Here is a 27,934-nt window from a genome sequence, read left to right on the forward strand (position 1 = left end):
CCCGTGTATCATCTTTGAGAGGCCAAGAGTTGCACGACACACAGTGTAGCCTCAACAGAGAATGGTGATAAGGAAATTCTGATGTCTTGAGTGGATCTTTCAGAGACCTTCTGAAGTTAATGGAAGGATGTTAATTGAATTTCACTGACTGGGGCTCATGTCCTTGATCTGTACTGAAAAGCTGATTTTTGGATGTCTACTTAAAAAGTGAATTTGTGTGCATTCTGTGCTGTTTCTCACCCAGAATCTTTTTGCTGTATTCTGTAGCTCTTCTTCATGCACCTTCTGCCTAATTTTGCTGAATGCTGGTGGGATCAAGTCATTTTGGACATCCTGCTTTGTAACGGGGGTGGCATCTGGTTGGGCATGGTAGTTTGTCGTTTCTTGGAGATGAGGACCTATCACTGGGCAAGCTTCAAGTAGGTCTACATTAAAGCTTCATAAACATTGTTTAATGTTATAATTCATTTCCTTAGGAAGTATACCTTCTTTGCATATATAAAATGCATGTGGTATACAAATAGCATGCAGTCTGCATGTGCTAAAAATGCTGTCAATTTATTTTAAATGTTGAAAGTACATCTTGTAGTAATGCTACTGTATGCATATATTTGTAAAAATTATATCTATCATTTATATATATATATCATGATATATATACAGTTTTCCTTTGCAGTCTAATTTACAAGTATGATGCCAAATGAAAATATAAAGTAGTAAAACTGTTTTTTCAGCTCTTTCAATTTAAACTTTGAAGAAGAAAGTGAAAAAAACAAATTTTAATTGTTTTCTCATTATACAATGCTTTTAAACTAGATTTGGGGTCAGCCTGATGAGGCATTAGTGTGGTAGTCTGTCAGCACTAGTTGTAATTGCAAAGGAGGAATCAGGCTGACTGTACCTGTGCTGTGAATTGCCTTACCCCATTGCTGACTTGCTAAAATAAATGGAGTAATTGCAAAATAAATTAGTATTTATAATGCAAAAAGGCAACAGCTTGTGGCCTAGCAAGTGTCAGTTCTTGGCTGTCCAGGTACAGCTTGTACCATAGTATTTTGCCCCTCCTGCCTACTTCCCGGCCAATTGGTATCAAGTGTGGTTATCTGCACATTACCAATGGTAAAGATGGAACAGGATCAAGGACAACGAATTGCCAAATTGCCTTGAGAGATGGAAAAGGAGATCAGATCTTGACTTTCAGATTCCTACCCTAGGTGAACTTCTGTGCTCCATTCTTTTCTTACTCACAAAGTTGTTAATTGTTCTGAGAACCATCCAGCCTATAGTCTCAAGTCAATTTTCCTGCATTTCAATTCAGGAGCAATAATGAGCACTGTAGAGCTGATGGTCCCTCTGTTTACAGAGAGTTCACTGAAAGTTAAAACAGCAGAATATCTATGGCAGGACTTGTCTTTACTGTCTATGTGGAATAGTTTTTCCTCATGTTTTTTTTAAATGCCTGAGTAGATTTTTTTTTTTTTTTTTTTGACCTTTCATATGAAGAGGAGCTGTATAGAATGAGAATCTTTTGCATGTGCCCTTTGGTTTTCTTTTTCTGCTGAGTAAGCATGGATTATAAAGATTAAAAGGTTTCCTGTAACCTAAGATGCCCTAAGGCCTTGAATAGCCTGAAAGAACACAAGTATCAGAAATACAAAATCTGAATCTCCCTATTTGTCCAGAAGGGCCAGGGTGAAAACTGACTTCTAGCCCTACTTGTGCTCCTTCAGAAAAGGAAACTGAGTGTTTCTTAAGATTCCCTGTCCTTTGGATGCTGTTGCTCATCAGAATTAATGTTGTCAAAACCAAGAACCAGTCTGTCAGATGAAATTCCATTCACATCCTCTTTTGAAAGTGAATTTAAAGCCTTCTAGCTTTTAATGGTGGTATCACGTCTCTCCAGAAGGTTTGCATCCACCTAACAGCAGAACAGCAGGGGTTGGATATGCTGTGAATGCAGTATTTTCAGACCCATGGAGCCAGTCACTCATACAATAAATGAATAATGAATCTGACAGATTCTTGAAGGACTGATGTCAGTGAGCTCTAGAACAAGGAATCTTTGGCGTAAGAGTGATGGCAGCACACACCAGGAAGAAACACCCCCTAGGTTTCCCAAGGGGGTTGCAGAGCTGCCATCCTTGTTTCTTTCCTTTATGAAGAGAATGATAGATATGTTTTGTAGTTAGTTACTGATTGAGAGGAGACTGGGCTTTCATAGCAGAATGCACCCTGACTGAAATGCTTAATAGATTACATTTCTTAATTCACCCTTACCTGGTACACAGTTGTGTCTGTCAAGGTCTTTGCTGTCCAGCAAAATAGTGTGATTGTTCTGAGACATCAATAACTGCTACTGGCTGCTGCTTTTTCTTTTGTGGTTTGTTTTGTTGGTTGTTTTTTTTTCCTTTTCCCTTGCATTTACTCCAGTCATTCTCTTTTTCCAGGGACATTCACACAACCACAGGGAAAATCAAAAGAGCTGTATTACAGTTCACCCCTGCCAGCTGGACCTATGTCCGCTGGTTTGACCCTAAGTCTTCCTTTCAAAGAGTGGCTGGAATCTACCTTTTCATGATCATTTGGCAGGTAAGAAGCAAATTCTATGAAATCAAAGCTGCCATCAGATCAGTTACTTAGTGGCTGTGTTTGGCTAGAAGATATTCTAACAGAGTGTGTGTATGTCTGTCACTGAAATACACGGTTAAATGAATTGATAATACAGAATTGGTCGGGGCATTGTTCACAGGAGTTACATGATAGTTCAGGAGTGTAATTACAGAAGCTGTGGAAAAAAGCCCAAATGCTACAGATTGCTGTACTGGCCATCAGATTGCTCTTTGCAATTGGTAAAATTTTGAAAACTGCTAAACAGTGGGGGGTGTGGGTGTCGGGGTTTTTTTTGGTTGGTTGGTTTTTTTCTTTGGTTTTGTTGGTGGATTTTGCTTTTTCATTTCCTATTGACTGTTGGATGGATCACTGATTCTCAGAATTCTGGCTTTGATCCAGAAAGACTCCATAATATGCCCCAACTGCTTTGGTGCTTAGTCTTGCAAATGCTAGCAGACTTCTCTAAAACCTTTTTTATTAATTTGCTTAACTTAGTCTTTAAAAGGAGAACTAGAAGTGTTTGATGGTTCTGGGTTTTTTTTTTATGATCTTTTCTACTCCTCTACCACATTTGCCTCAGTCATTCATACCTGATTTAGGGTATGAAAGTTATGAAAAGACCTCTGCAGTCTGTATTAGTTTATCATCCCTTGATGAATTTCTGGAAAGAGAGCCAGTATCTTCATCAAGGTGTCTAGGGGAGAATTCTTGTTTCACTACTATATTCCTTGTTTGTCCTAGACTCTTTAGGGCCTCAATCCAGCCAGCAGGACTATAATAGAGCATAAATAGTTTTCCTTCTTTGTTTTATTTCCCATGTTAATCTTTTCACATTTTCTGTAATAACTCATGAGGAGTTACATAAGTTGAATGCTATTAACTAATTTATTTCTTTTTTTTTTAAAGCTGACTGAGTTGAACACGTTCTTTTTGAAACATATCTTTGTGTTCCAAGCAAGCCATCCTTTAAGCTGGGGAAGAATCCTCTTCATAGGAATCATTACAGCACCCACTGTGAGGTAATTTTGTTACCATGGTGTTTTTTCTTAAGTTTCAAGTAGCTTGACTTCTGGGCACCCAAAAACAGCATATAGTTTGTGAGTAAGTGCAGCACATTTCAAGAAATTCATGATTTTGCCATCACGAAAAGCAAAACAATCATCAGTTTTCAATGGTGTATTTTCTGTCAAGTAAACTAATAAGGTAAAATGTATACAAACATTTATGTTTCCATAGGGATGCAGAACCAGTCTGTTCCATCTTCTATTTGTATAGCATCTGCCCATGTTGCAAGTTAGCTGTATGCGTTATCCTTGAGGACTACAGGTGAAAGTGTCCAAGTTGATGAGACAGATGCTCACAAAAGCGTAGATGAGGAAAAATAGAGCTGTTGGTTTTTCTAACTGAGCTCCTAATTCTGTTTGTCTATAGGAAATATTAGCATATCATGAGAAAAAAAAATAGAGCATTACTGTGTATTGACTGACAGAGCAGGATATAGGCAGTGTTGACAGTTGTGTAGAAAGTACTAACCTGCTCCATGCACAGTATTCCACATTGTTACCCATTAGTTTTGTTGTTTTTTCCTGTGGTGTAGCTGGAGGTAGACAGAATGCAGTTTTAAAGTTAGAGGCAGGGAATTTTCCATTCATGAGTAAAGCAACACTACTTTTGATGGTTAAATGACAGCAGTGCATTGGTTTCTTCCTAAAATACAGCTGTTTGTGTCTCGAGTTATGTGCAATGATTTCAAAGTTAACTAATTAACCTTAAGCATCGTATAAGCTCCTATATAGGTGAGCTTTTAAGTGCTTTTATGGCATTTGCCAGCCTGTAGGAGTCTTCATTCTTAAACAGCCCTGGTGTTGTTGGATTAATGACACTTGTCTTCCTTATCTGTCAGTGAAAGTCAATGACAGAGAAAAGGAACTTTGGTCCCACTTCTTTAGAATTCCTCTCTCTAAACTCTTAACACTTGGAAACATAAAAAGCATCAACAACAGAGCAGAATGGTCTCCAGATTGTTATCAAAGTAGTGAGATATTCTGCTCTGTTCTTGAGGAAAACATGCCAGTAGTTAGAGCACTCACACAATATATGGAACAGCCATAATCAATTTCAAGATTCAAACCCACATCTCTCAAGAAAATGCAGTTGTTAATAAAAAGACAAACTGTTGAAAAAGTGGGGGATTCTCTAATTCTTTCAAAGCTGTTGCACTTTGTCTAGACAGACTTGGTGATTCAGCAGAGAGGCAAGAGAAAAATAAGTAGATTTTTTTAGCCTACTAGTTTGGGTACTTTTCCAGTCTTTGCTCTCAGGATTGATTTCTGTGTTGTTTCAAGCTATCCAATCTATGTGAAAATCTATCTGTTCTACTAGAATCAAAGCCATCTGGTAGACATCCAGCATGACGGCACATTATTTTAACCATCAGCACTTCATTTCTAGTGTAGTGTAACATCAGCTTATTTTCTAAATGTAGATACTCTGGGGACTTTCAGCTTCACTGAAGAATTCTTTTGTTTCCCTTCTCAGGCAATACTATGCATACCTCACAGATACACAGTGCAAGAGGGTGGGAACTCAGTGCTGGGTTTTTGGGTAAGTATTCTTGCTGCATTCTTGAAACACTTGGATAGGTGTTAAGTGTGAGTCCAGCACAGGAGCAAGCTTTGCATGAAGCCAGCCCTTGTCTTGTGTTGGGTTTAGTATGAAGAATATGTATGGAGAGCTTTAGTATGGAGAGATTGTCTTTTTCACAAGTTCAGGGGAAAGGAAAATTCTGGAATTGGAGGTAGAACATGGGAAGTAAAGTGAATAAGGAGAAGAATAGAAGGAAGAACTAGAAACTGCAGGGTAAAGCTAGGCTCATTCAGAGTAGCATTGGCCTTGCTGCCCATGTTCTGAGACAGATGAGAAGGATAAAGTTTTTGCCTCTTACTGCTTGCCTGTCCTTGGAACAAATACCTGACTGTCAAGGAGGGCATTGCTGCTGCTGGTAAAATCACAGCAGAAGACAGTGAAACAAATGACATTATCAGCTCTTTCTACTCTATTCTCGAAGAGAGAAAAGAATAATCTATGAATTACGGTTACCTTGGCTACAATTTTTTTAAGCACGTCTCTTGGAGGAGAGTTCTCTGGTGGAAACTTCCTTCTCTCGATGGCTTGACTGAAATGTACTGTTCTGGAAACCTGAAACATTCTATTGCAGTGTTGTAAAAGCTGCTTATAAATAAGCAAAGTAGTTCTTGTCCCTTTTGATTTATGACTTGCAAGCTTACTAATGGGAAAATGTAGAAGATGCTAAATTGCATCTTAAGGAAAAAGAATAAAATATATACTTGAAGAAACTATTAAAGAAGCTAATTTCTGATGGCAATGCTTTTAACTTAAAACAACCTTTTCATTCTCTTTGCCAAGATTAGTCTATGTCTTAGTTCCAGAATTCTCTGAACCATTTCCATGTTTAATATAAGAATCTATTACTATTTTAAATTGGAATAGCATTTCAATGAGGCATAAAATACTCAGATCTAATTTAGTGCCAATGCTCTCTCATTTTTACTTTTAGTCTCAGGATGTTAAGAGTTTTAAGAACAGTGCTGGGCTGGAAGGTGTGTTTCCAGGTGCACTTCACCACTGTAATCCAAATCCCTTTGCAATATTTGAGATGACAGCAGAGCATGCTGCGATGTAATTGGAGGGGTTTCTACTCTTGTTTTAAATGTACCCTGGAGAACATGACACATGTCTCCTTGGGTTTGGTTGGGCTTAAATATTCACCTCTTTCACCTTCCTGGATGGATCTATTTCCGTCTTCAGCTCATGACTGTAACATCCAGTGGACATACAAAAGGTAGTAAATCTGTTCTTGTTTAGTTTTACTGGTACTGAGTAGGAGTTGGTACTATTTTCTGTAAGCTTAAGCCTCTGTAGTTAGGGAGGATCATCCTCTCTGAAACATGCATTATAGTTCCTAAAGAGAGTCTGTAACATACACAGTCCTTAAAAAGGCATTGGATTTTTTTATAATGACCATGGCAGAGTAACCTGTCTTTCTAAGTTTGGTATGCATGGTGCTGGAGTACTGAAGATAACTAATTAATCACACAGTTGACTGCTTAATGTACAGTTAGAATCAAATAACCTTGCTCTGTTTGTGCATAAGCATATTAGTAGTTACAGATCAACTTAATAATTTGGAGATATGCATTTGAATACAGACATGTTACTGAAATATGTATTTAAATTGTTTAGGAATGAAGATGTTTATATGAAAAAGGGAAATTTTTTCAAGTATAGATGGTAATTTTGTAGTCTTCTAGAAGACACACTTCAAGCCATTTCATAATTCTGGGGGAAGAATTTTCAAGTTCTGCATTATGAAGAAAGAAATATGAACTTTTGTTTCCTCCAAGAGAAAGAATGTGAACATATTCTTTTGCAAACTAAGGGGAAAAATGATGCTGAGTGTTTGCCTTCCGGCTCTGAAAAATTGTTAATAAAACCATAATGGCAGAAACCATAATAATCCTTGGTTCAAAGCTGTCACTGAACATACTAATGTAATATATCACTAAATAGATGTCCAAGTATCTCTTTATGATTGCATAACAAGGACTGCAATAGAACATTAATCTACAGTCTGATCTAATTGTGGGAAACGTGCATGGATTAAGTATTCTGCTTGATACTGCTTGCTTCTGTAATGTGCTAGAAAAGCAGAGCAACAACAGGAGTTCCTGTTTGCTGCAAAAGCAGCACTCTTTCAGTAATTTAACTATCCAGAATATAAGTTCTAAAGCAATTAAAAGCAAGTATATAGAATATTCATATCTGTGGTGATCACAATACACTTCTAAAGGCAAAAATTGAATTTGCAACAGCCTAACCATGGGAATAATTAAATTAGTGCCTTTAGTTAGCATGAAACTCTGTCCTCTGTTACTTAATGTATACTGTAGCATCACTTTCAACAGATGCAAGTGTTGTAAGGCATGAATAAGGGCAGAGCAACAGGTGGAAGTTGCACCCTTTTCATTAAGATGAAGCCTTTCCAAAAGGAATATCTGTTAGGATGTTACAAGACTATTTTGATTTACTAAAAACTGTCTTTAGTTTACTCATCTTTAGTCTTTAGTATTCTCATTACCCTTCAGCAGGGCACTAACACCTTTCACTGTTCGCTTTCTTCTACCTTTTGATTTACCACTTTAACTGTCATAGCTGTCTTACTGCACAATGTCCGTATCCCAAGTATTCTTGACAAGGATAATGGAGCAAATGTATAAAGCAGTGCAACCAGCTGTATCATTTTTTGAGTCCTTGTTGAAAATGGCCTGTTGTTCTGTTTATATCTTCAAGTATATCATACCCCCATATCTTTCTTTCCTGATGGTGGTCTTTCTGTTCCCACTGCTGTAGTTCAGTTTAACTCTTTTTTAATATGCAGCTGTATCAGTAAGAGTAATATAAAACCAAGAATGAAGAATAGTTCGTAACAGTGTAATACTGCTGTCTAGTTTTTACTAGTATGCAGCTCATTAATTTGCAGTATTGGTCAGTGAGGTGTTGCTTCCACAAGTTTTGGCCCCACTCATCATGCTGCAAGTCACACTAGATGGTACAGAGAAAGCTGTAATTTATTATTTGCACCAGGGCCATCTCTGCTATGCCTGTGGTTAAGCCAGGCACACATCCTTCTTCCCTCTTTCATGAAGGGAGTTGGGTCCTGTCTGCCAGGCAGTAGAGTTGGTTTTGGCAGCTCTGTGGTTGTGGAGAGTGCTGGTAGGAAATGTGTCCTGCAGTGTCTAGCTTGGGAGACTGGAGCACTTGATGTGGTGTTAATTGAGTGTGCACGCATTTGAGGAGGAGTGCTCATGCATGTGCTCCTGCACAACCACAAAATCACTATTGAACAAGTTAAGTATCAAACTTTTATAAATGTAATAGTTTTCTTCATTACTTGCTTTACCTTGAGAAAGGTCATTTTTCTACACTTTTGCTGCACTAGTCACATTTCTACACTTGTATTTGTGAAAAAAGATGTAATTTTGTGTCCAGGACCTGCACAAACTAAACATATTTCCATGACAGTTGATGGAAACTTTAGATCCATAACCCCTTGTTCCACACCGAGTGCTAGGCAAGCCTCCATAGCTTTGAGCTTGAACAGATGAAAACATCTGATAATGGGTAGAGAGCTGGAGATACTTGTTTTGATTCTTGTAATGCCAGAAAGGAAACTAAATATTGCAATTTTTCCTCTCACATTTCTCTACAAATCCTGTAATACTGTAGTGTGGACCTGAGTTTACACATAAAGCAGAGAAAACGCATAGATTTTCAGAGAATATTAAGTACTGTCTCATGTCAATTTTCTTATTAAAATCCATCTGAAGGAAACAAAATAGCCTATTTAAAATTGTAGTAAATTTACATCCAGTGGAGAAATACCCAAAGCACAGTTCTCGTTCACCCAGCAGGGAGTCTATTTGTTGTTCAGCATGGAAAAGAAATTTATATCTGGTGAGGGCTGAAGCACAGTGGTAGGTATAAATAAAAGTTCTCTGCTATTGACACACACTGTTGCTTGTTCCCCCGATGAGCAGAGGCTCATAGAATTGTGAACTGCCAGTTGATCACTTTTTGGATGCTGTTTATGCTGAAGGCAAGTATAGAGGAAAAATAAAGTTCCCCAAGAATTTCAGCTAATGGTGGTGGTGGGGAGGTGTGTGCTCACTACAGAGTGCTGTTTCTTCAGAGCTGGCACTCTGGGGTCTGGGTTTTGAACCTGTGAGTTAAATCCTTAGTGTTTATAACCACTTTCCACCCCCCTTCCCCCCTCTTTCATTTACCCACAGGGTTATTGCTTTCCTTGAAGCTATTGTGTGCATAAAGTTTGGACAGGATCTTTTTTCCAAAACACAAATACTATATGTTGTGTTTTGGCTTCTCTGTGTGGTAAGTGAGATTTCTCATGTGAAACATAAAGCATGACAAATGCTTTGAAAGCATCTAAATAACTTCCTCTCTGGAACATTGACAGCAGGGGATCGTTGTGGGGGAATGCTGGTAAAGGGATTTGTGCATGTCCTAGGAAGAGCAAATGCAAGATCTTTTAAAGCACATTTTGAGAAGACTAGAATTACTTTTTTTTTTTTTTTCTAATTTCTTGATGTAGCAGAATATAGCCACTTTACCAGTGGTTAACAATGAAGCAAACACCTAGTTATAGGGCTTTTTGCCTTTAGGAGAGAAAATGTCAGTTCAATTGAAGCTAACTTTGCAGGTGCTTCCTATAGTGCCTACTGGAAAGGAACAGGAGTTAATGAATAGCATTAATAAGTGATGCATATTGTTTCACACTGAAGTTTTACAGCTACACAAACAGCTCTGCTTTATCAGGCAGATCATTCTTGCTCAGCCTGCAACTTTTTGTACTTCACAGAATCCTAGGGGTTGGAAGGGACCTCAAAAGATCATCTAGTCCAAACCCCCTGCCAGGCAGGGTCACCTAGAGCACATCACAGGGGAACGTGTCCAGGCAGGTTTTGAATGTCTCCAGCAAAGGAGACTCCACAGCCTATCCCAGGGCTGCACTTCAGTGTGATTACTGCAAATGCAGCATGAAATGCCCATTTTATTACAGTAAATGGATGTTTGTCTTGCCAAACTTCTAACTCCGATGCCAAAGACATTTTTAATGGTGAGCAAAAAATAAGGCATTTATAATGGGCTGACAGATAAATACTTCTCCCTTCTAGTGGGGAACATAGTTTGGGCAGATGATAGGAAGTCAGAATTTATTGCTCTCTTATTTAGCATGATGATTTTATTTCTGAGACTTCAGAGACAAAAAGTATTGAATTGTTTCCCAGGTCAGAGCACCACAAAAGCAAACACGTAACCCTGCCTGAAGCATGGGGCAGGGAGGAGGAGAACTCTTTTTTTCTCCCAGACTGGTTGTTCTTGAGAATATACCTACAAGCACCTACCAGCTTCCTTTGTGTGATGATTGTACTGGGTGAGGACAACAATTATAAGTGTGTCCTGCATGTATGTGGGTGATGTGTATGTGTTCTCATGCTCCCATGGAGAATTGGTCTGCCTATCCCCATGATGGCAGAATCTACACGTACCTTGAAGTCGAAGCACAAGTCTTGCATATCCTGACAAAAGAAGCAGAGGGAAATAGAGCAGAAAAGTCTCTGAATGCAGCATGTCCAGGAATTCTTGAGACCTTGAACCAGCAAGGAATTTGGAAAAAGCTTTACAGATAAATTTTTCTTTTTCTTTTCCTCCCTTGTTTAGGCCTTTACAACTTTCCTGTGTTTATATGGTATGGTTTGGTATGCAGAATACTATGGCCATCGAGAAAAGGTACTTTATTAGGAATCCTGTTTTTGTTTTATATCAGAGTTAAAAATACAAGTCCCCTAGATATTAGAATTCTTTACCAGAGCTAATATAAATGAGGGAGAGGGGGAGGGGATGGTCCAGAATCTTAACTGAAGTCAATAGAAGGAACTCTGAATTCAGCAGGTGCTGGACAGATCCCAAGTTACACTGTGGTTTCTAAAGAATGCTGTCCTCTTAGTTACTCAAAATGAGGCTGTAATTCTAGCAAAGCGTTCAGGGATGAATGGTTAGCTAATGTTCCCATTGTACAGGTGGAATGCTAGAGGAATATTAAGAATACTTGGTTACACAACAGTTCACGTGGCAACTGGTGAGTTCTTATTGTGCCATCAATGATACACCTTCTAACATAGACAGCCAAAGTCCTAAGTACTGGCTGAGAGTTTTATAAGGATTTCTGTCACAGTTTCAGTGTGCACATCTAATAGCAAATGATCACAAGAGCCAGCATCCCAATGACATGTGTCCTTCTTGTTTTTGCAGACTTTATCAGAAAGCGAAGACAGCCCATACAGTCCAGATGCTTCCTGGCTTCATTCTAAATTCAGTAGAGGTATTGGCACTTACACACCTATGTTCTTGAAGTGGTAGCATTAAGGCTCAGCACTGGGAAGTGAGGCTTGAGAAATGTGCCTTGGAGACAACTGGACTTAATTAATCATTCCTACAGGAGCTATACAGATAAATAATCTGCAAAGCTCTTTGGCTTTACTGCCTTTTTTCTTCTAACTCTGGGAAATGTATTTACTTTTTAATGAGCGAACTGGGTTTTTCTCTGTTGTTATTCCAGGCCATTCTTGTAGTTTTAGGCCATTATGCATTTCATCACTCTTGCAGACAGGTTTTCTATCTGAACATTGCATGTTTGATTTGAAACATTTGAATGTGAATTGTGCTTTTATTCCTGCTTTGTTAAGAAATAGTCAGGAATGTGCTCTGGAGCTTGTGTTCTTACTGACACTTGCCTAGTAAATGCAGTACTGATGGTCATAAGCAGCTTTATTTGTCCTAAGCAAGGGCAGCTGCCTCCTGTGACTTCTTATCCCTACACTAGAGATCCTACACAGGTTATGTTACCTGCCTTTCCTGCTAATTCTTCACTGTGGTTTTGCTTATTGAACAATTATTGAGATTCACACCTGGAAGTTAACTCTGTCACAGTTTATGTCCCAGGGGTTTATCTCATTAAAAATATTTCTTATTTATCATATGCTTGAAAAGCACCTACAGCAGAGGTTCTTTATATTTCATACACAGTTTTTCTGGATGCTGACATTAATTTATTCTCAGTTCAGTAAATTTGTGGATTTTTATGTTTTGGAGAAAAATTGCTTGCACTTGAAATGTTTTCCCATTATATATGCTGGAGAAATCTGGCCAAGCAAATCTTTGTCATTCTGTCACTTCATTATTTACAAACTTCAGCTTCTTTCATGTTTTGCTCTTGAATTCTTGTTTCAGTCCCCATTGTCTCTGCTTTCTCTGAGTCAAACATGGGCTGTCACATGGAAAACTGAAAACAAGAAATATATTCCTCCAAGGATATGTTACCTTGCTTGCATAGTTCTTGGTTTCTGATAGTAGTACCTGCCAATAATAAAAATGTGGCTGATTTAGGTACAGATGTCATTTAAAATGGAGATGTTTCACCACTACATTCTGCTATAGCAAACTTGGAATTTTTTGGAAGAGGGAGGATTTTACAGGTCTTGAGTTGCTTTTTTTTAAAAACAAAATAGGCCACTAGATGGAGTACAAGTACCAACCGGTTTGTATTGGCCTGAAATAATCCATACTTAAACATTGTAGCTCTAGAAAGCCTTACTGTCTTTTAAATAAGAGCTTGACAATGTCAAATATATGTACATATGTAACAAGATATTTATTTCTCAGCAGGTACTGACAATAGTCCACCAAAACATGCAGTCAATAGTGAAAACCATTCATCTAGGAGGAGGAATAGGCACTCCAAATCAAAAGTGACGAATGGAATCAGCAAGAAGTAAGAATGCTCTCTGAAGATATCCTACAGTGTAACCAGAGGTGACAAAGAAAATCAGACCTGGCTCTGAATTTCCAAGTGGAAGATTGATTTTTAAATTTAAAAGTTAAAAAAGGGAGGTGTTGAAGAAAAGGATGATCAAGATGGAGCCACTAGTGTATAGCAAATCATTGCCTGCTGACACTTGCCATTCACTGGTTTAAATCTAGTTTCTTCAGCATGTGGCACCAGAAGTTAATGGAACATGTGCTGGAAAGAAAAACAATTTTGTCATAGCAGGTGCAGCTGGTTTTATGTTCAGATGTTTCAAGTGCATTTTTTATGTCTCAGTTGAGGACCTGAACACAAAGGTTAGTAAACTGATAATCAGTTGGCATAGTTGGTTGGATTTTTTTTTGTTTTGTTTTACTCTATTTTTGTTCTTTTCTAGAGGAGTATGCAATTCTTTGACTAAAAGCATCTCTGTCCCTCAGTCTCACAACTAAACTTTTATAAACAACGGTTAGTAAGTGTTTAGAATTTACATACTTGTATCCATCTGCTTGCTTTTATATAAAGGCTCTTTAGACCTGGTGGCAGAGTTTTACCAACAAAGAAATGTGTCCAGGTTTCTTGGAAAGGACATGAAATTGACCTTCAAACACATTTCTTTTGTTCTGTGTTGTCCTTCTGCTTAATTGTTACATACTCCATTTCTTTTGAGTTTTTAAAATACTTACATGAAAACTTGTTGCAAAGTAGAGGGCCATGCCTTCTGCCTGCAGAGACAGTTGTCATGTAATTCAGTTGCTTTTCCTCCTTTACTGCAGTGTGTTTTGCATTCATAAGTGCAAATATGTCATTTTTTCAGCAGTGTCAGATTGTGTACAATGTTCCTTCCCACTCCCCTCTCATTTGACTCTGCCTTAGTTGGAACCAGAAATCCCAGTGTCTTCAGACTGATAACAGAAGCTGCTTTGAAGGCCCTCATGCCCTGCTGAGCCTGGTGATAAGGCAGTTTTTTGCTGAAGTTGAGTTGCTTACTACTTCTATAAACATAATTATTTGTGAAGGCTTGCCATAGTCTTTGGTGTCTGAGAGGCAGAATGGTATTATTGTGATATACCCCATTACTTTGCTACTTCCTATTATGCAGCCAGATACCCAACAGCAAAGCCACTCTTTCTTGCAGCAGGTTTTGGTTTTCTGTGTGTGTTTTTGGTTGGTTGTTTTTTTGTTTTGCTTTGGGTTTTTTTAGATGCATCAATTCTGACAAAGTGGATAATTCTCCAGCACTGAACTTAATCATTAAGTCAAAAAGTAAACAATCAAGAGCAATCAGTATGTATTAAGTTATCAAAAAGTTTTTGTGCCAATTAGAATTTTTTATTCATGGGGTTCAGATGGATATATAGCTTAAGCAAGGGTAAATAATACCCAGTAGCCAGTCTTCATGAGCAAATGGGATTTCCTTTTTCTGTGAATAATGTTACTCTGATTTGTGACAGGCTAAGTACTAAAATAATGCAGCAGAGACTTGATACAAATGTGGGATACTGTAAATAGAAAAAAATCTCGTATATAATCCGTTAATTCCTATGTGCCACAGATTATCAATGTTTTCAATGCACTTAAGTGTTGCTGCTGAATCCCTCGGAGGCTCTTCATTTCCCATCCCCGTTTTTCAGTCGAACATGAAGCGTACAACGTGGGAAGTAACATAGTAGAAGCTGGTATATCATCATTGCCTCAGAGACATTAAGTGTTACATGAGAAAAGATGTTAAGACGACTTTCAGGCTTCCCTGTAACTACTTGTTTTTCTTTCATCCTATAACAATTCTATGTATTGTCTCCTCATTCATAATTTACTACATATTGATGAATGTATTTGTAGATCTCTATGGATACTCAGACTTACTATGTTTTTGTTTTCATGGTTAATAACTTGGTCTGTGTAAGACTGAAGAATGACACTGTAAATTTCCTATTTAGTCAATACCAAAGCAAGAGATTGGAAACCTAATGGTTTAGATACTCAAATACTGTGGTTTTCAAAGGTGAGAGCCTGTTCTGTACTTGCAAGGTGTATACATACCAGCTATGTATACAAAGCTTACATGTGTAAGCAGGTTCTGAAGTACACTATCTACTTGCCTGTGGGGACAAGCACACATTTTGTAAATGCAGACCTGGTGCTCACACTGCTGAATTGCACCCTAAAAATATTGGAAAGGCAAATACAAAGCATTGCCTTGTTGGCAGCTGACTTCTGTATGCTATTACAACAGATTGGCCTGGAAGAAATGTTGTTTGACAACATCTTTAAGATATTTCCCATAATGTATTTTAACTTTTATTTTTTGTGTTTGTTTGGGGGTTTTTTTGGTGGTTTTGTTTTGTTTAGGGGTTTTTTACTACTTTAAAAGAGGAATGGCCACAGTGAGAGGAGACGAGTAAACTATTCAAGTGCTGCTTGGAAAATGGCACTTTGTATCTTCTGTCAGCAATTCTGGCTGGAATTCATGTGTTCTCACAAGTCCTCCACTGACTGACAACTGTATTTTCAGCCCCATCATCTTTGGCCCTGAACTTTGCACTGGCAGGCATTGGAAAGGTGCTTTTGATCACTGCTGTGAAATTAGTGATCCAAATTTTACCATTTGCTGTGCTATTGCTGAATTCTGCATGTGTGTAACACCTACAATGACAAATCACTGAGCTGTTTAGCAACAAGCATCCATGTGTGAATTCTGCTGCTTGAACAGTATTTTGTAACGGTCACGGATGCACTGTCCTGTGTTTCACTACTTGTTCTGTCATTGCCTCTCATTTCTACTTTCCTGCTTCTGATATTCTTTCCTTCCTCTGTCCTCTAGGGATCTCCCCTGCTGCTGTGGAGAGATCTCAGTTGGCCCTCCAGAGGCTGTCCATCACTGATGTCAGTCATTGAAGGAAGGCTAATTTGGGGCAGCAAAATATAAGCAGAGGGTAGTGGCAAGAACTTTAAGTAGTGGATGAAATAAAAATGGGAAGTTTTAAAATGCAGGTATACAGTGAACCATAGCTAGCTTTGAGTACTGGATTCCAGTACTAAAGTTGTTGCATAGATCATACACCACATCTAAATAAATATTTGGAGTGTGATTTCAACCAATGCTTTTGTTACTCTTCTGTGAAGATCATCATCTGATGTTCCAGCTGTTAAAACTTTAATATTTTTTACTTTGTTATCATAAGAGGACACAGATGTTACCATGTATTTAATAGTTTTTGTATAGACTTGCCCTGTTTTGATTGCAAAGTGTTGTATTTTGCAATAACTCAGTAAATCAATCCATGTCACCAGCATGTGTGTTTGTCTGTACCTGCAAGGCATAGGAAATGATGACATACTGCCTTTAGAAGCTGTTACCTTTTATTTTGTGTAATTGCATGCTGACAAATGCAGTGGTTCCTGAGCAGCCTACAGTGCACACTGAGGTTTTGCTGTAATTTATTATTTTGAAGCAGCAGATCTGATAATAGGAACAGTTATGTTATGCCTTCTGAAATTTCTCTAGTATACATGGAAAGTCTTGTGTTAAAGTTAATTATTCCTTTTGGATTTGTTTTACTATTGGGTGGGAGAGGTGAGTGTGGTGGGTTGACCCTGGCTGGATGCCAGGTGCCCACCAAGCTGCTCTGTTGCTCCCCTCAGCTGCACAGGGGAGAGAAAATATAACAAAAGGCTCATGAGATGAGATAAGGACAGGGAGAGATCATCATCAATTACTGTCACAGGCAAAACAGACTCAGCTCGGGAAGTTCTTTTATTACCTATCAAAATCAGCAGGATAATGAGAAATAAAACAAAATCTTAAAACACCTTCCCCCGACTCCTCCCTTCTTCCTGGGCTCAACTTCATTCCCAATTTCTCTACCTCCTCCCCACAAGCAGCACGAGGGAACACGAAATGGGGGCTGCAATCGGCGCATCACACCTTGTCCTGTGGCTCGAGTTGTCTGCTCTATTGATCGTGTGATTTGACACAGACTGGAAGCTAGAGCCAGAAGCTGGCATGGTACTCACTGAATTAGGTATTGGTGTCTGTGCCTACTGCAGTTAATTCAGTTTTTGTCACTGACATGGAAATTCACCCTGGACACACTAAGCCAGTTCTCCCCTATATGGCATGTTTAAGGAACTGCTGCTTCGGCTCATTTTTTCCCTTGGAGAGGGAGAGGAGCACAGTGCTCCTCTTTTCAGATGTCCAAGCACTCGCATTCAGCTGCATCCTGATAACGTGCCCATAGGCCTAAGCACTACTCTTCTGTGCCACTGTTTTTCCACTGGTATTTCTCCATCTGACCATGCTGGAGCACCAGCGACTACACAAGTATGGGCTGGAGTTAAACCAGAGATGTCTGAGCTGATTTTTAAGCCTCACATGCTCAATATGCCTGCTGCAATATTCAGTCTCCCTCTCCTCCAGGTCTGCTCTGCCTTCTTTTCTACCATTGCCACCACATAGTTTTGTTCTCTGGAATCCTGTCAGGGGCTGGTCCTGCTTTTACAAATTAAGGTAGTGTCCTAAAGGTGCAGTTTCAGAATTACTTGGAAATGTGTTTTGGATAAACATATCCTCCTCATTAGTCAATTTCCTTTTGCTTTTAACGTGCCTCCTCAGGAGTTGAGAAGATAGGTTGTTGTTCAAAGAAAGGGGCTAGAAAGCCACAAGCTCTTCATACGCTGGGCTGAAAGCACAAGGACAACCAGCCTGCCAGCTTCTGCCCAACAAGGTGCATGGTCTGCTCTCTGTAAGCCTGCTCACTCCTCTATCCATGCTGTACCTGTGGGTGTGCCTCCTAAAGGAGCAGTCCTGCTGCCCTCAACAGTCTAAATTATGTTATGGTAAGACCAAGTGAGTTTTATCTTCAGTTGGTGGGGGGGCGGAGGGGGGGAGGAAGTCTGGGAAAGAATGTAAATTGTAAACATCAAATTCCTATAATGAACAAAAATGTAGTGCCAGACTATACTGAGCATACACATGGGATTAATTGTCATAGTTTTTGTGGATCTCAGTTTGCAGATGATAATGAAATAGCTGTATGGCTTATTTAATGTTTTTTCAGAGTAGGGGAATTTACAGCAGTAGCATTCCTATGGCTGTGATCCAAAGTATGTTCTACAACTGCTGTATCTTCCAGTTCAAAATTTTGGTGATTCTTGCCTAAAAAAATGCATAAAATACTTGTGTGTGTGTGTGTATATACATATATATCTCCTAGGTGACCTTTCTCAACAAAATGCTCAGGGCCTGGTTGAGTGTAGTCTCTGTCAGTAATTGCTGTATGCCTGGGCATTTGGAAGTATCCAAGTCTGTATGTTCCTCCATAACACTCAGGACAACAGGCATCAATGTGAGTGGCAGCCCCTAGGTGATGCTCTAACACAGTCACACGGAGAACGTGACCTGGATTTTCAAATGTTGCTTCTAATTTTGGGCTGCTGGCTTTAACTGGCCTGGCTCGGTTTTCAAGACTTCATAACTCCTGTTGACTTTAATTACATGTGCTGTGCACACAGGCCTGCAAAGTGCCCATGTTGTCAAACTTGCTGCAGAACAACCAAAGCAAAATAAAATCAAATTAGTAGCTTTGAGAAGGCTTTTAATTAAAACCTTAAATGATAGCTCTAGTCTTTGGAGAGCAAGAGTGAGAGACTTCTATTTTGGTTTTTACCAAACACACAGGCTACCAATTTGTTGTCTTAAGTACCTTCCCGTTTGAAGGGAGCACAACTCTCTCCAAAGGATCTTCCATATGAAGCTCTGGGCAGGGTTCTTCTGGCTTTCCTCCTGTTCCCACTGCCCTTTGTGTAGGGCATCGGAGTGGGACCGGGTGACTCCTGTTTGAAATGGCTTTTTTGATTTTGTTCCTGGGAGCTCTGCTGGATCAGGCCATGGTCTCCCCTGCTGTCTGCTCGCCTGCATTTCTGGCTGTAGCAGTGAAGCTGTGAGTTTACCTGCTGGCTTGGATGAACCCCTCCCTCATCCCTGCTGGCCTGTTTGGGAAAGGGAAGCCACTGTGTGAGGATTATTATTGCTTCACATCTTTATGTGCCTCAGAGTTTAGGATGGTTCAGTATGTTTGAGTAAGTGTTCAGAACTTCATACTGTCTGCAAAGAATTCCCATTTTTCCAGAAGGAGCCATTGAGAACATTTTTTTTTAAGATTTGGAAAATCCTGTTAGTCACAAATCTCCACAGGACACCTGACCTGTGTCAATTACTATGACTTCTGTCTGTTAACACTGAGAAGTTCCTGTTGGCTTGCAGGAAAAATAAAACACCCCAGATCATTTTACTTGCATGTGGCCAACTGAGAGAAGAAATCACAGCCCTCATTCCTTGCAGGAGGAAATATGGTGCCCTTGTTCCTCTCAGTCCAGGTCTGTTACAGGGTCACCACCCGTGGAAAGCTGTATTGGCTTTGTTGTAGCCTGACTGCAGTGCATGCTCTTAGAAAACTCTTACTGGAGAGAAAAGAAACAACAGCAACAAAAACCAGTGAAAAATACCTCAAAAGAAAATGTATGTCCATTAATAAAGAATCTGGAAGAAAACCAAGACTTTTTATTAAATTAGCTGAGACATTTAGGGTTGTTTTTTCCCCCCTGTGTATGTGCTGTATGAGCACTAGGTGACGCATAATGATGCTGAAAGCTTTTAAAATATTCTTATTTCTGCCCAGTTGCTGACTTTGCCATATTTAGATCCCAAATCCAGATCTGTGCATTCCATTTGCCCACATTTAAAATGCATTTGGAATAGCAGGACAGAGATTGGGGTGGAGAAACCAGATAGACCTGAATTGCAATTTCCTGGTGACATGTTCTCTAAACATCCCAAAATATCTCTGTGGCTGAAGTGTTCCATTTGTTGACTTCAGGTTTCGGCAGCACACGCCGTTCATTCAGTCCCAGTGCTTCTCACAGGGATGGTAACATGATTACCAGTAATGAGCTTTCATGCTGTAGAGTTTTCTTCTCATGCTGCCTCCATGTTGAGGGCGTTTCTTTGAAACAATGCATAGGACATTGCAAACTTGATGGCAGAGGCAGCCAGTACGTTCATGTTACAGATTAGAAATGGGGACAAAGAGTAACTGACTTGTCTACATTTCCTCAGGAAGCTGAAGACAAAGAGAAGAGTAAGATTCCAGATCTTCAGTTCCTGTGCTGTTACCATAAAATTATCATGGGACTTGCTAAAAAAGGGCTTCTGTAGTAAATCCAAGAGCATTATCGATGTCTCTTAATCCCTAAAAATGCAAACATTACACAAAGAGGGAATGGGAGTGAGATGACACTCCCTCCCCCTCTCCATTCATATATTCTGATCTTCATTTTATTTTGCTGGCTTACTTCAATTTACCTACCTTTTCCTATGAGCTTTCATGACCAATATCTTGGCTGTTGATTTAAAGCTAGTGTTTGCTGAAGGTAGGTCGACGTGTAGCACGAAGTAGGAGATCTCCAGATCTCCAAGGCATGATGGAGCACCACAGCTGTCAACCAACCTGGCAGCTCTCTGATATTCTTAATAATGCTCATAGCCTGGTACATTTGACTTCCCAGGGGATGGTATAGGCAGCTTTTTTCACTTTCTTCTTACTTCACCAAGTCCAGCAATCCTGGTTGACACAGAGCTGCAGAAGGGACAACAACCAGAGGTCGGGAGTGGAGTTACCCTCCTGTGTTTGAATCAGAACTGATTTCAAAGGGAAATCTGAGTAATTTGGAAAACTGTTCCCCCATGTATATTAAAAAAATAACAGCTGGAACTGTTCTAAAGCAAATAACGTTATAAACAGTGTTTTGGTCTCATGGTCTTCTTGTTGCTTGTTTGGGTACACACAGGTGCTGTCCCCATTCTCCCTGCAGAGCCACATCCTCTGTTGAGATGCTCCACATCCATCTTGAGGGATCAGATTATTTTGAACCTTTTGCTTCTCTCAGGTGTGTCCATTTCTCATGGGCCAGAATCAGTTTTGTCTCTCAGCTTACTGCAAGGTTGTCCTTAATGTGGGTGTCCATGATGACCAACACTTGCCTCTTGCTCATCTGACTGTCTGGCCCCTAGCAAGTTCTCAGAGGACTTTTCTGAGAAAAGCTGCTGTGGTGAGCTGATAGCACAGTCCTCCTGTGTCTTGTTCAGCAGTGAATCTTTCAGATTTAGCTCTCATTAGCTTGGCTATGGAGATGTCTGTGCATACTCCTCGTGTTCCACTGGCTGTTAAAACTGGCATGAAATCCAGTTGAAGTACCTGGGCTACAACTCCATACCAAATAACCACAGCATTTCCAAGCAACTGCTGACTCAAAACTACATTGCTATAAATCACTTGGCGCACCAAGCACTGAAACATCAATCACCTCTCTGGAGACCTTGATGTCTGCAGAGGCCAAAGCTGGGATAAGGTAGGAGTTTGGCCACCACATAAATTTAAACTTTTTCTTCTTTGCTGATGAGCAACTCCTTGTTTTTGCAGTGAAACGTGTTTGCTGCTGGTTTGTATGCCCAGGCATGTGTTGCCTTCCTGCACCTACATGAAGAAACTAAGTTGTAGAAGTGGGTTTCACAGTCCTGCCACTAATACCAGGACCTTAAGGCCCTTGTGGTTTGGGTTGCATGTTATTAAAATTGCTGGGTGGCCTGATCTCCTTTGTGTCATTCTGCTTTCCCTGCTTTGTTAAAGTGAGAGGAAAGGAGCAGATGATCCAAGTGAGTTTGTAGCAGGCTAAGAAGTTTTAATTTCTACTCTTTAAATACTGTTCTCAGGCCTGTCCAGGCCCTAGTGTTTTCTTCCATCAGCCATGCTCTTTTGCCTTGACATGTCACAGTTCTTTCATCAAGGACTAATTACTTTTTGAACTTGATAGGAGAATGCCAACCATTTTAATGTGGAAAAAAAAAAAAAAAAGCAAAATACAGCTTTTGTTTCTGAGCTGGGTTCCTGTCTCATCTCTATCCTTCCATCTAATGTGATCCCACAAGGCTTCAGCTTTCAGCAGATGACAGAGGTGTCCTGGTGACAATCTGGTTCAGCCTCTGTGCTGCTTTGCTCACAGTTATTTTTTACCCATCTCCCTTGGCAGCTGTATCACTTTGCCTCTCCCCTTCCAGCAGCAGGACAGGACACCTGGATTTGTCTCCAGTTGAGACAATCAACAGAAGAGCATAAATTATATGCAGAGTCCCCATAGGCTTCCTTGTCACTCAGTAACATTCAGTAGGCACCTTCAAAGAGCAAGGCAGGCTGTGGATGGTTTAATAACCCTCTGGAGCCTCAGGTGACTTCTGAAGGAGCCTTCTCTACCAGCAGCAGGCATGGAGCTACACCAGCCTTCTCACTGCAGCACCTCCTGGAAGCATCTAAATTACAAGGGATGAGTCCAGATCCTTGACTCTTGTTGCTCCATTGATTGAACCATCTATCTCTTCCCTGTTGGTCCTCACAGTGTGACACTCTTTTCCAGATACAGAAGCAGTGACCGCCAGCGACGGATAATTCCCATCTGATGGGATGAGCATTATTTCGGTTGCTCCTCTTCCCGGTGGCACAGTGTGCTTGTATGATGCTGTTGATACTATGAGCCCATTACGGGGTTAAAAAGGAAATTAAGGCATCCATGACTGAATGAACCTGATCTTCACCTGCTTTCTTACAGAACCTGCTAAATTTGAGCCAGTTTTCCTGATAGTATGATAAGCAATATTCAGCCTGGGAGAAGATAAGAGGCAAACCTTTCTTTCTTTCTTCCTTTTCTCAACTCTTCCAAGCTGTAATTCATCTTCCCCAGTCTCTTTCTTTAGGTGCTAGCTGCAGCTGTTAGAAGAGGGTTAAACAATCTCCCTAGGAAGCAGAGAACTTTATCATAGCTAAGAAGGATTAACACATGTGTAATCCCCTTACAAAGCCACTTGCCTTACAACTCTGGTGTGTAAAAATAATAATAAAAAAAGACTGGATCAATGTTATTTTCCCCATAACTAATTTGAGAACAATAACGCACATTAAGTAATTAAAATGTTCACCTTTAAGGTGCTTAAAAGCCAGGCTGCTGGCAGCTATATAATTAGCTCCAGTTAGGTGCTTTTGCTTGTTTACTTCAGTTAATTTAACTAGTGTGGGGTCTTTGGGCTTGGAGCTTTATTTAGCAAACATTTTGTTGCTGCATATGGTTATGCACTGGATAGGCAGGGACCAAAGATTAAAAAAAAAAAAAAAAAAGAAAAAAGATAATTTACTGAGCCAACTTACATGCTAATAAAGGACATTTCAGGTCCTCTTTGTTGTGCCATCTGCAGATGCTGGCAATTTGTCTTTTGTCAGAAGTATAGCTCTTAATAGGTTGGGTAAAATCACCCCAAACATTACTATTTTTCATGTATAGTTTTTCTTCCTCAGAGGAAGAAAATAACATGCAAAGCAGTGGGGTTTCTACTTTATTTAATGGAAGGATGACTTGCAGACATGCAGACCTGCACACTCACACATGGACATTTTGAAAAGAAGGAACATATCAGGGCTACTACATGCACCGCCAGATGAAAACAAACAAACAAACAAACAGCCTGAAATTATGAGTTTTCACTGAGTATTTGTGTTTGGTCCCATTTTGTTTGTGTGCACACACCTGGATGTGTGTGAAGGGGTGAAGAGGAGGGTTTTTACTCGGTTTCACATGCCAGTTCTGCCAGCCCACTGGCTGCCTGGAAGCCAGAGGATGGAGGTTGACAAACTGTGGCAGGACAGACAGACAGAGGCCAGAGCAGATGGAAGAGGAGAGGAGAGAATGGCAGGCACAGGCTCCTTCACCTTGAGCTATAGGCATCACTGCCCATAGGTCAGGACCATTAATTTCACCTTTTTTTTAATGAAGTGTCTTTAAAAAATTCTGACAGCACTGGGAAAACAGACCTTGGAAAATGATTTGGACTTATTTATTGTTTGGATGTTAATGTGAACAGATGACTGCAGAAGAGCCCAGAAACAGTTAGCATTTATGAACTGGAAAAGAAATATGGGAGGCTGGAAGATAATGACTGACACTGGGGAAATATTATTAGACTGATGTTGTGTGAGCACTGTAGAGGAAGGGAGCCTTTAAAGTGTGAAACCTCCAGCATGATAAGCAGTGCCTGCAGAAATCAGCTTGTGGGATCTGTTTCCCTTGCTAAGCTGCCTTTGAAGGTTGAGTTTGGTTTTTTTTGCTTTCAGTTCCCTTGGGGAAATTTTCTAGGCTTGCCCACTGATCCAAGCTACACCCCCGGATCTGTAGGCATCTGCATTCCCGTGGCAGGCTATGATAAAACCCAGTGGTTTTTTGCACAGTAGAAATGATTGTACTTCCCTGTAGGTCTTGAGTTCAGCAGCCACAGGAGGCTGAGCCTGTCAGCAAATGAGCCTTTCATGGCTTCAGGTTACTTAGTGAAGTGTTGGTTTCATGGGTCCTGACAAGTGCATCTCAATATAAAAATCATGTGTGCAAGCTGACCTTTATTTTGCTGCTTTTTCTTTTTTTCCCTGCGGAAAACTTTTCCTTGGCTTCCTACTGTATTTACTGTCTTGCTCTAGGGACCAAGGACTAAACACCTGCCTTCCAGCACCCCGCAGAACCCAGGTCTCCCCCTTTCCTTCAGGAATTGCCCATACTTTCAGCAACTAGTTGATAAACTTGGACAGCTTTGGACAGACTGAATATCCTGAAAAGCTCCCCTGTCTCAGCCTGCTCCAGCCTTTCCTGTTGTCACCAAGCTGGATGGGGATGTGGGCAGCTGCTGACCTAGGATAAGGCCACCAAAGCTGGAGGAGTTTTACCAGAGATGGATCCATGTGTCCATTTAAGTGAATTAGTCTAAGGCCAAGTTACTCAGGTTACCTCTTTATGCTCATGATTTCCTAGGTTTGATTCAAACAGTGACCTAGAATATTGCTGTATAATGGAGACAGTCTGTGTACCCAATTGTTTCAAATCCCAGATTCTCAGTGGGGGTGACTTGCTCAATGTGAGGCTGGCACCTGCCTCCTGTGACACTCAGCTGATCTCACAGTTCAGTATTTCCAGCAATATCAAACCTACCAGCTCAACAGGGTTGACTAAACCAGCTCCTCCAGCCTACAGCAACATGAATGCCTTCTCCTTGCAGAGCAGCCACTGCCCTCCCGAGCTGGCCAGGCTGGAGCACCGGAGCCAGCCAGTCAGGAAGGGCACGGCACCTGCTCCTCCCGCCCTGCCGCGGAGCTCGCGCGCCTCTGCGGGGCGTCATGGCCCAGCTGCCTCTCCTGCTCTCAGCTGGTGGCCTGGCACACATAGAGCCTTGAAACTCAACACAAGTAACATGCGAAGGGATGGAAAGAGGACAAATGCCAGACAGATGGCATTCCATCTCCTTTCTATCCCCTATTCTTTCCTCTGGCAGCCTGTATTTGACTGCTAGCAAGTCCACATCAGCTAAACTCCTCTCACCACATGCCCTGAGTATCTCCAGCTGGTCCTTACCAAATGGTGAAGGAAGCTGCAGAACTTGGATGTCATCAGAGAGACCCCTGGGCTCCCCTTGTCTTCCCAGCAAGGGGAAGGTGGCAGCAAGTGGCACAAGCAGCCTCTGTCGCAGGCATATGGGCTCTCCCCAACCCTGGCATGCACAGTGCCACATCAGTGATGGAAGTCCTACCACAGAGCCTTAAACCAGGCTAGAGTTACTCTCCAAACCTGCTGGAGGTTACAGGAAAAAGCAGGGTCTTGTGTCCACCAAGCTACCTCCAGGGATGGGCAGTGATGCTGTGAGTGCTGGGTAAGGACAGCTGAGAACAGCCAAAGGGGACACCAGCTCCAGCAGAAATACCTTCTTGAACAGCTGGGATGGGGCAGGAACTTTAAGCCACATCACCAGATGAGAAACTACAGACCTTGAGAAACTCATTTGGAAATGGGACAAAAGGTAGCAATTGTGTTTGTTTATCAATGTAAAGATCTGCCTCACCCTCTGACTTCACCCTTCCTGTTTCAAATGGGTCACTCTGACCTGATTTTCAGACAATATTTTTTGATCTCATGGAACCATGATGAAATCTGGATAAATAAGGCACAGAGGGCTTGGATTCAGGGCTGGAGAGCAATGTGGTGGAAAAGTCTTCAACTGTATTTCTTTCCCCTTGTCCCAGGGTATGGTGTTTTCTTTACAAACCCCTTCATGATGGAGGTGGCCAGTGGCAAGTTGCAGTGGTGTGACCTAAAGGGCCAGTCCAGGGCTGTGTGGGGCTACAGCTGGAGAAATCCGACCAGGGCTTTCTTGTTAAAGCTAAATCTTTTCCTCCCCGGCAGGGATACGGGTTAACTCTGCTGCCCAAACTAATTTATATTCAGCCACATGTGGCTGTAAACTGTACTTTTTGTTCCTGACAAATATGAATATTTGCTCTAAAAATTCACCACTTCTCAAGCAAAATCTTCCCCTTGCTTTTTGTCTTTGAGACACTTTTGCTTGGCAGATGGACAGTACAGGAGAGTGGCCAGGCTGCATGGGGAAGTGTGAGTGCCCAGGATATGGGGTATCCACTTTTCCTCTGAACTCTTGTGCAAGTTTTACTCATTTGATGTGGTGAAATGCAAATGGGAAAGGAAAAGGAAAAAAAAAAAGAGAGAGAGCAAAAAAAAGAGAAAAAGAAAAAAAGTTATCAAAAATGTTTGGCTCAAAGGGAAGACATCCTACAGTTAGGGGATAGACAGGACATTGGTGTATAAACCTGTGGCTGAATACTGTTTCCAAGTTGTTTTCCAGTTTGGATATTGTATTTAAATAAGGGAGCTGTCAAGACTCAGAGCTGTTATTCAAAGGCAGAACATATTTTTTCAGCTGCCCTCCCTGTCTGACTGTCTTTGCTCTGGATGTAAGGGCCTTGCATACAGACTTTCTTGACTAACTGGAAGGAAGAACCCACCTTCACTCAACTGATGGTTAGGGTATCCATCATGATCAGCATGTCACAGGAGTCCTTGTACAAGTTTTGGTAGCTTTGAGGTAGGCATATCAGACTCATTTCTCAGTTACTCAGCCAGCTTTGCCACTTCGTGACAGAGCCAGCTGAAATGGGTCTGTTTCAGCTTGGAAGTCACTCAATGAAGAATTTTTCAAGGATTTGAAAATTACATTTTTAAAAGCTTCCTACTCTCTCCCAAAATCAGCAGGCTCTGGCACCCTCTTTTTCTGGAATTATCATCTCTCTCCTGTAAAAAATATGAAATGACCTACATACTGTCAGTCAGACAAGCTGTTCTAAGAAATTTCTGCTTGAGCTTGGAAAAGAATGGAAAAAATTTCCAAGTGAATATTTCATGTCAGAAGATGCGTGTGTGTGTGTGTGTGTGTGTGTGTGTGTGTGTGTGTGTGTAAACCTTTGCAAATGATTTCTCTTGCTATGTGAGCTGGGAAAGTAATGATGAAAAATTATTAGATAATATTATGCTGTTGGCCACAGAGCTGTTTCGAGGTTATCATGCAGCCTGTTGCTTTCAGCACAAAAGAGCTGACTTTACATTCTGTCTGTTCCAAAACCCGTCACATTAAACACACGACTAAACCACAGGAACAGAACCAAGGAGCATGGGAGAAATGGAAAAGCTATTCAAGAAGCTGGCAGTTGACAAAGGGATCTTAAAAAAATGATTTCTTGGATTCAACAGGTTTCTTCTTCCCCCACTCCAGACAGGGATCTGCTAGGAGACAGCTTGGTCTGCTGCAGTTGAAGCAGCTGTTGAAATCCCAGCGAGCTCCTGAGTGAGCAAAAAACTAATCAGAAGCTGCCTTCAGCAAGCTCTGCTTCCCTGAGCACTGCCACCTCCTCACCAGGCAATGTGCTGCCCATC

General features: G+C 40.7%; 1 protein-coding gene across 7 annotated transcripts in view; it reads left to right on the top strand.

Annotated features, from left to right (window-relative positions):
* PTDSS1 (phosphatidylserine synthase 1) overlaps positions 1–16,365 on the top strand; it is a 34,246-nt gene extending 17,881 nt beyond the window's left edge. For 2 of the 7 annotated variants that reach the window (XM_051611067.1, XM_051611061.1), the window contains 9 exons: positions 268–419; positions 2,448–2,589; positions 3,517–3,629; positions 5,149–5,214; positions 9,480–9,579; positions 10,930–10,998; positions 11,521–11,590; positions 12,931–13,039; positions 13,470–16,365. In XM_051611067.1, coding sequence (XP_051467027.1) covers positions 268–419; positions 2,448–2,589; positions 3,517–3,629; positions 5,149–5,214; positions 9,480–9,579; positions 10,930–10,998; positions 11,521–11,590; positions 12,931–13,039; positions 13,470–13,524 — 876 coding nt within the window. In that variant the 3' untranslated portion in view covers positions 13,525–16,365. Of the gene's footprint in view, positions 1–267; positions 420–2,447; positions 2,590–3,516; positions 3,630–5,148; positions 5,215–9,479; positions 9,580–10,929; positions 10,999–11,520; positions 11,591–12,930 lie in introns of all 7 variants that reach the window. The other 5 variants (XM_051611062.1, XM_051611063.1, XM_051611064.1 and 2 more) reach the window with 5 other exon arrangements.
* The last annotated feature ends 11,569 nt before the right edge of the window (positions 16,366–27,934 follow it).

Source organism: Apus apus, chromosome 2 (genome assembly GCF_020740795.1).
Source record: "Apus apus isolate bApuApu2 chromosome 2, bApuApu2.pri.cur, whole genome shotgun sequence".
In the NCBI taxonomy this organism is placed as follows: Eukaryota; Metazoa; Chordata; class Aves; order Apodiformes; family Apodidae; genus Apus; species Apus apus.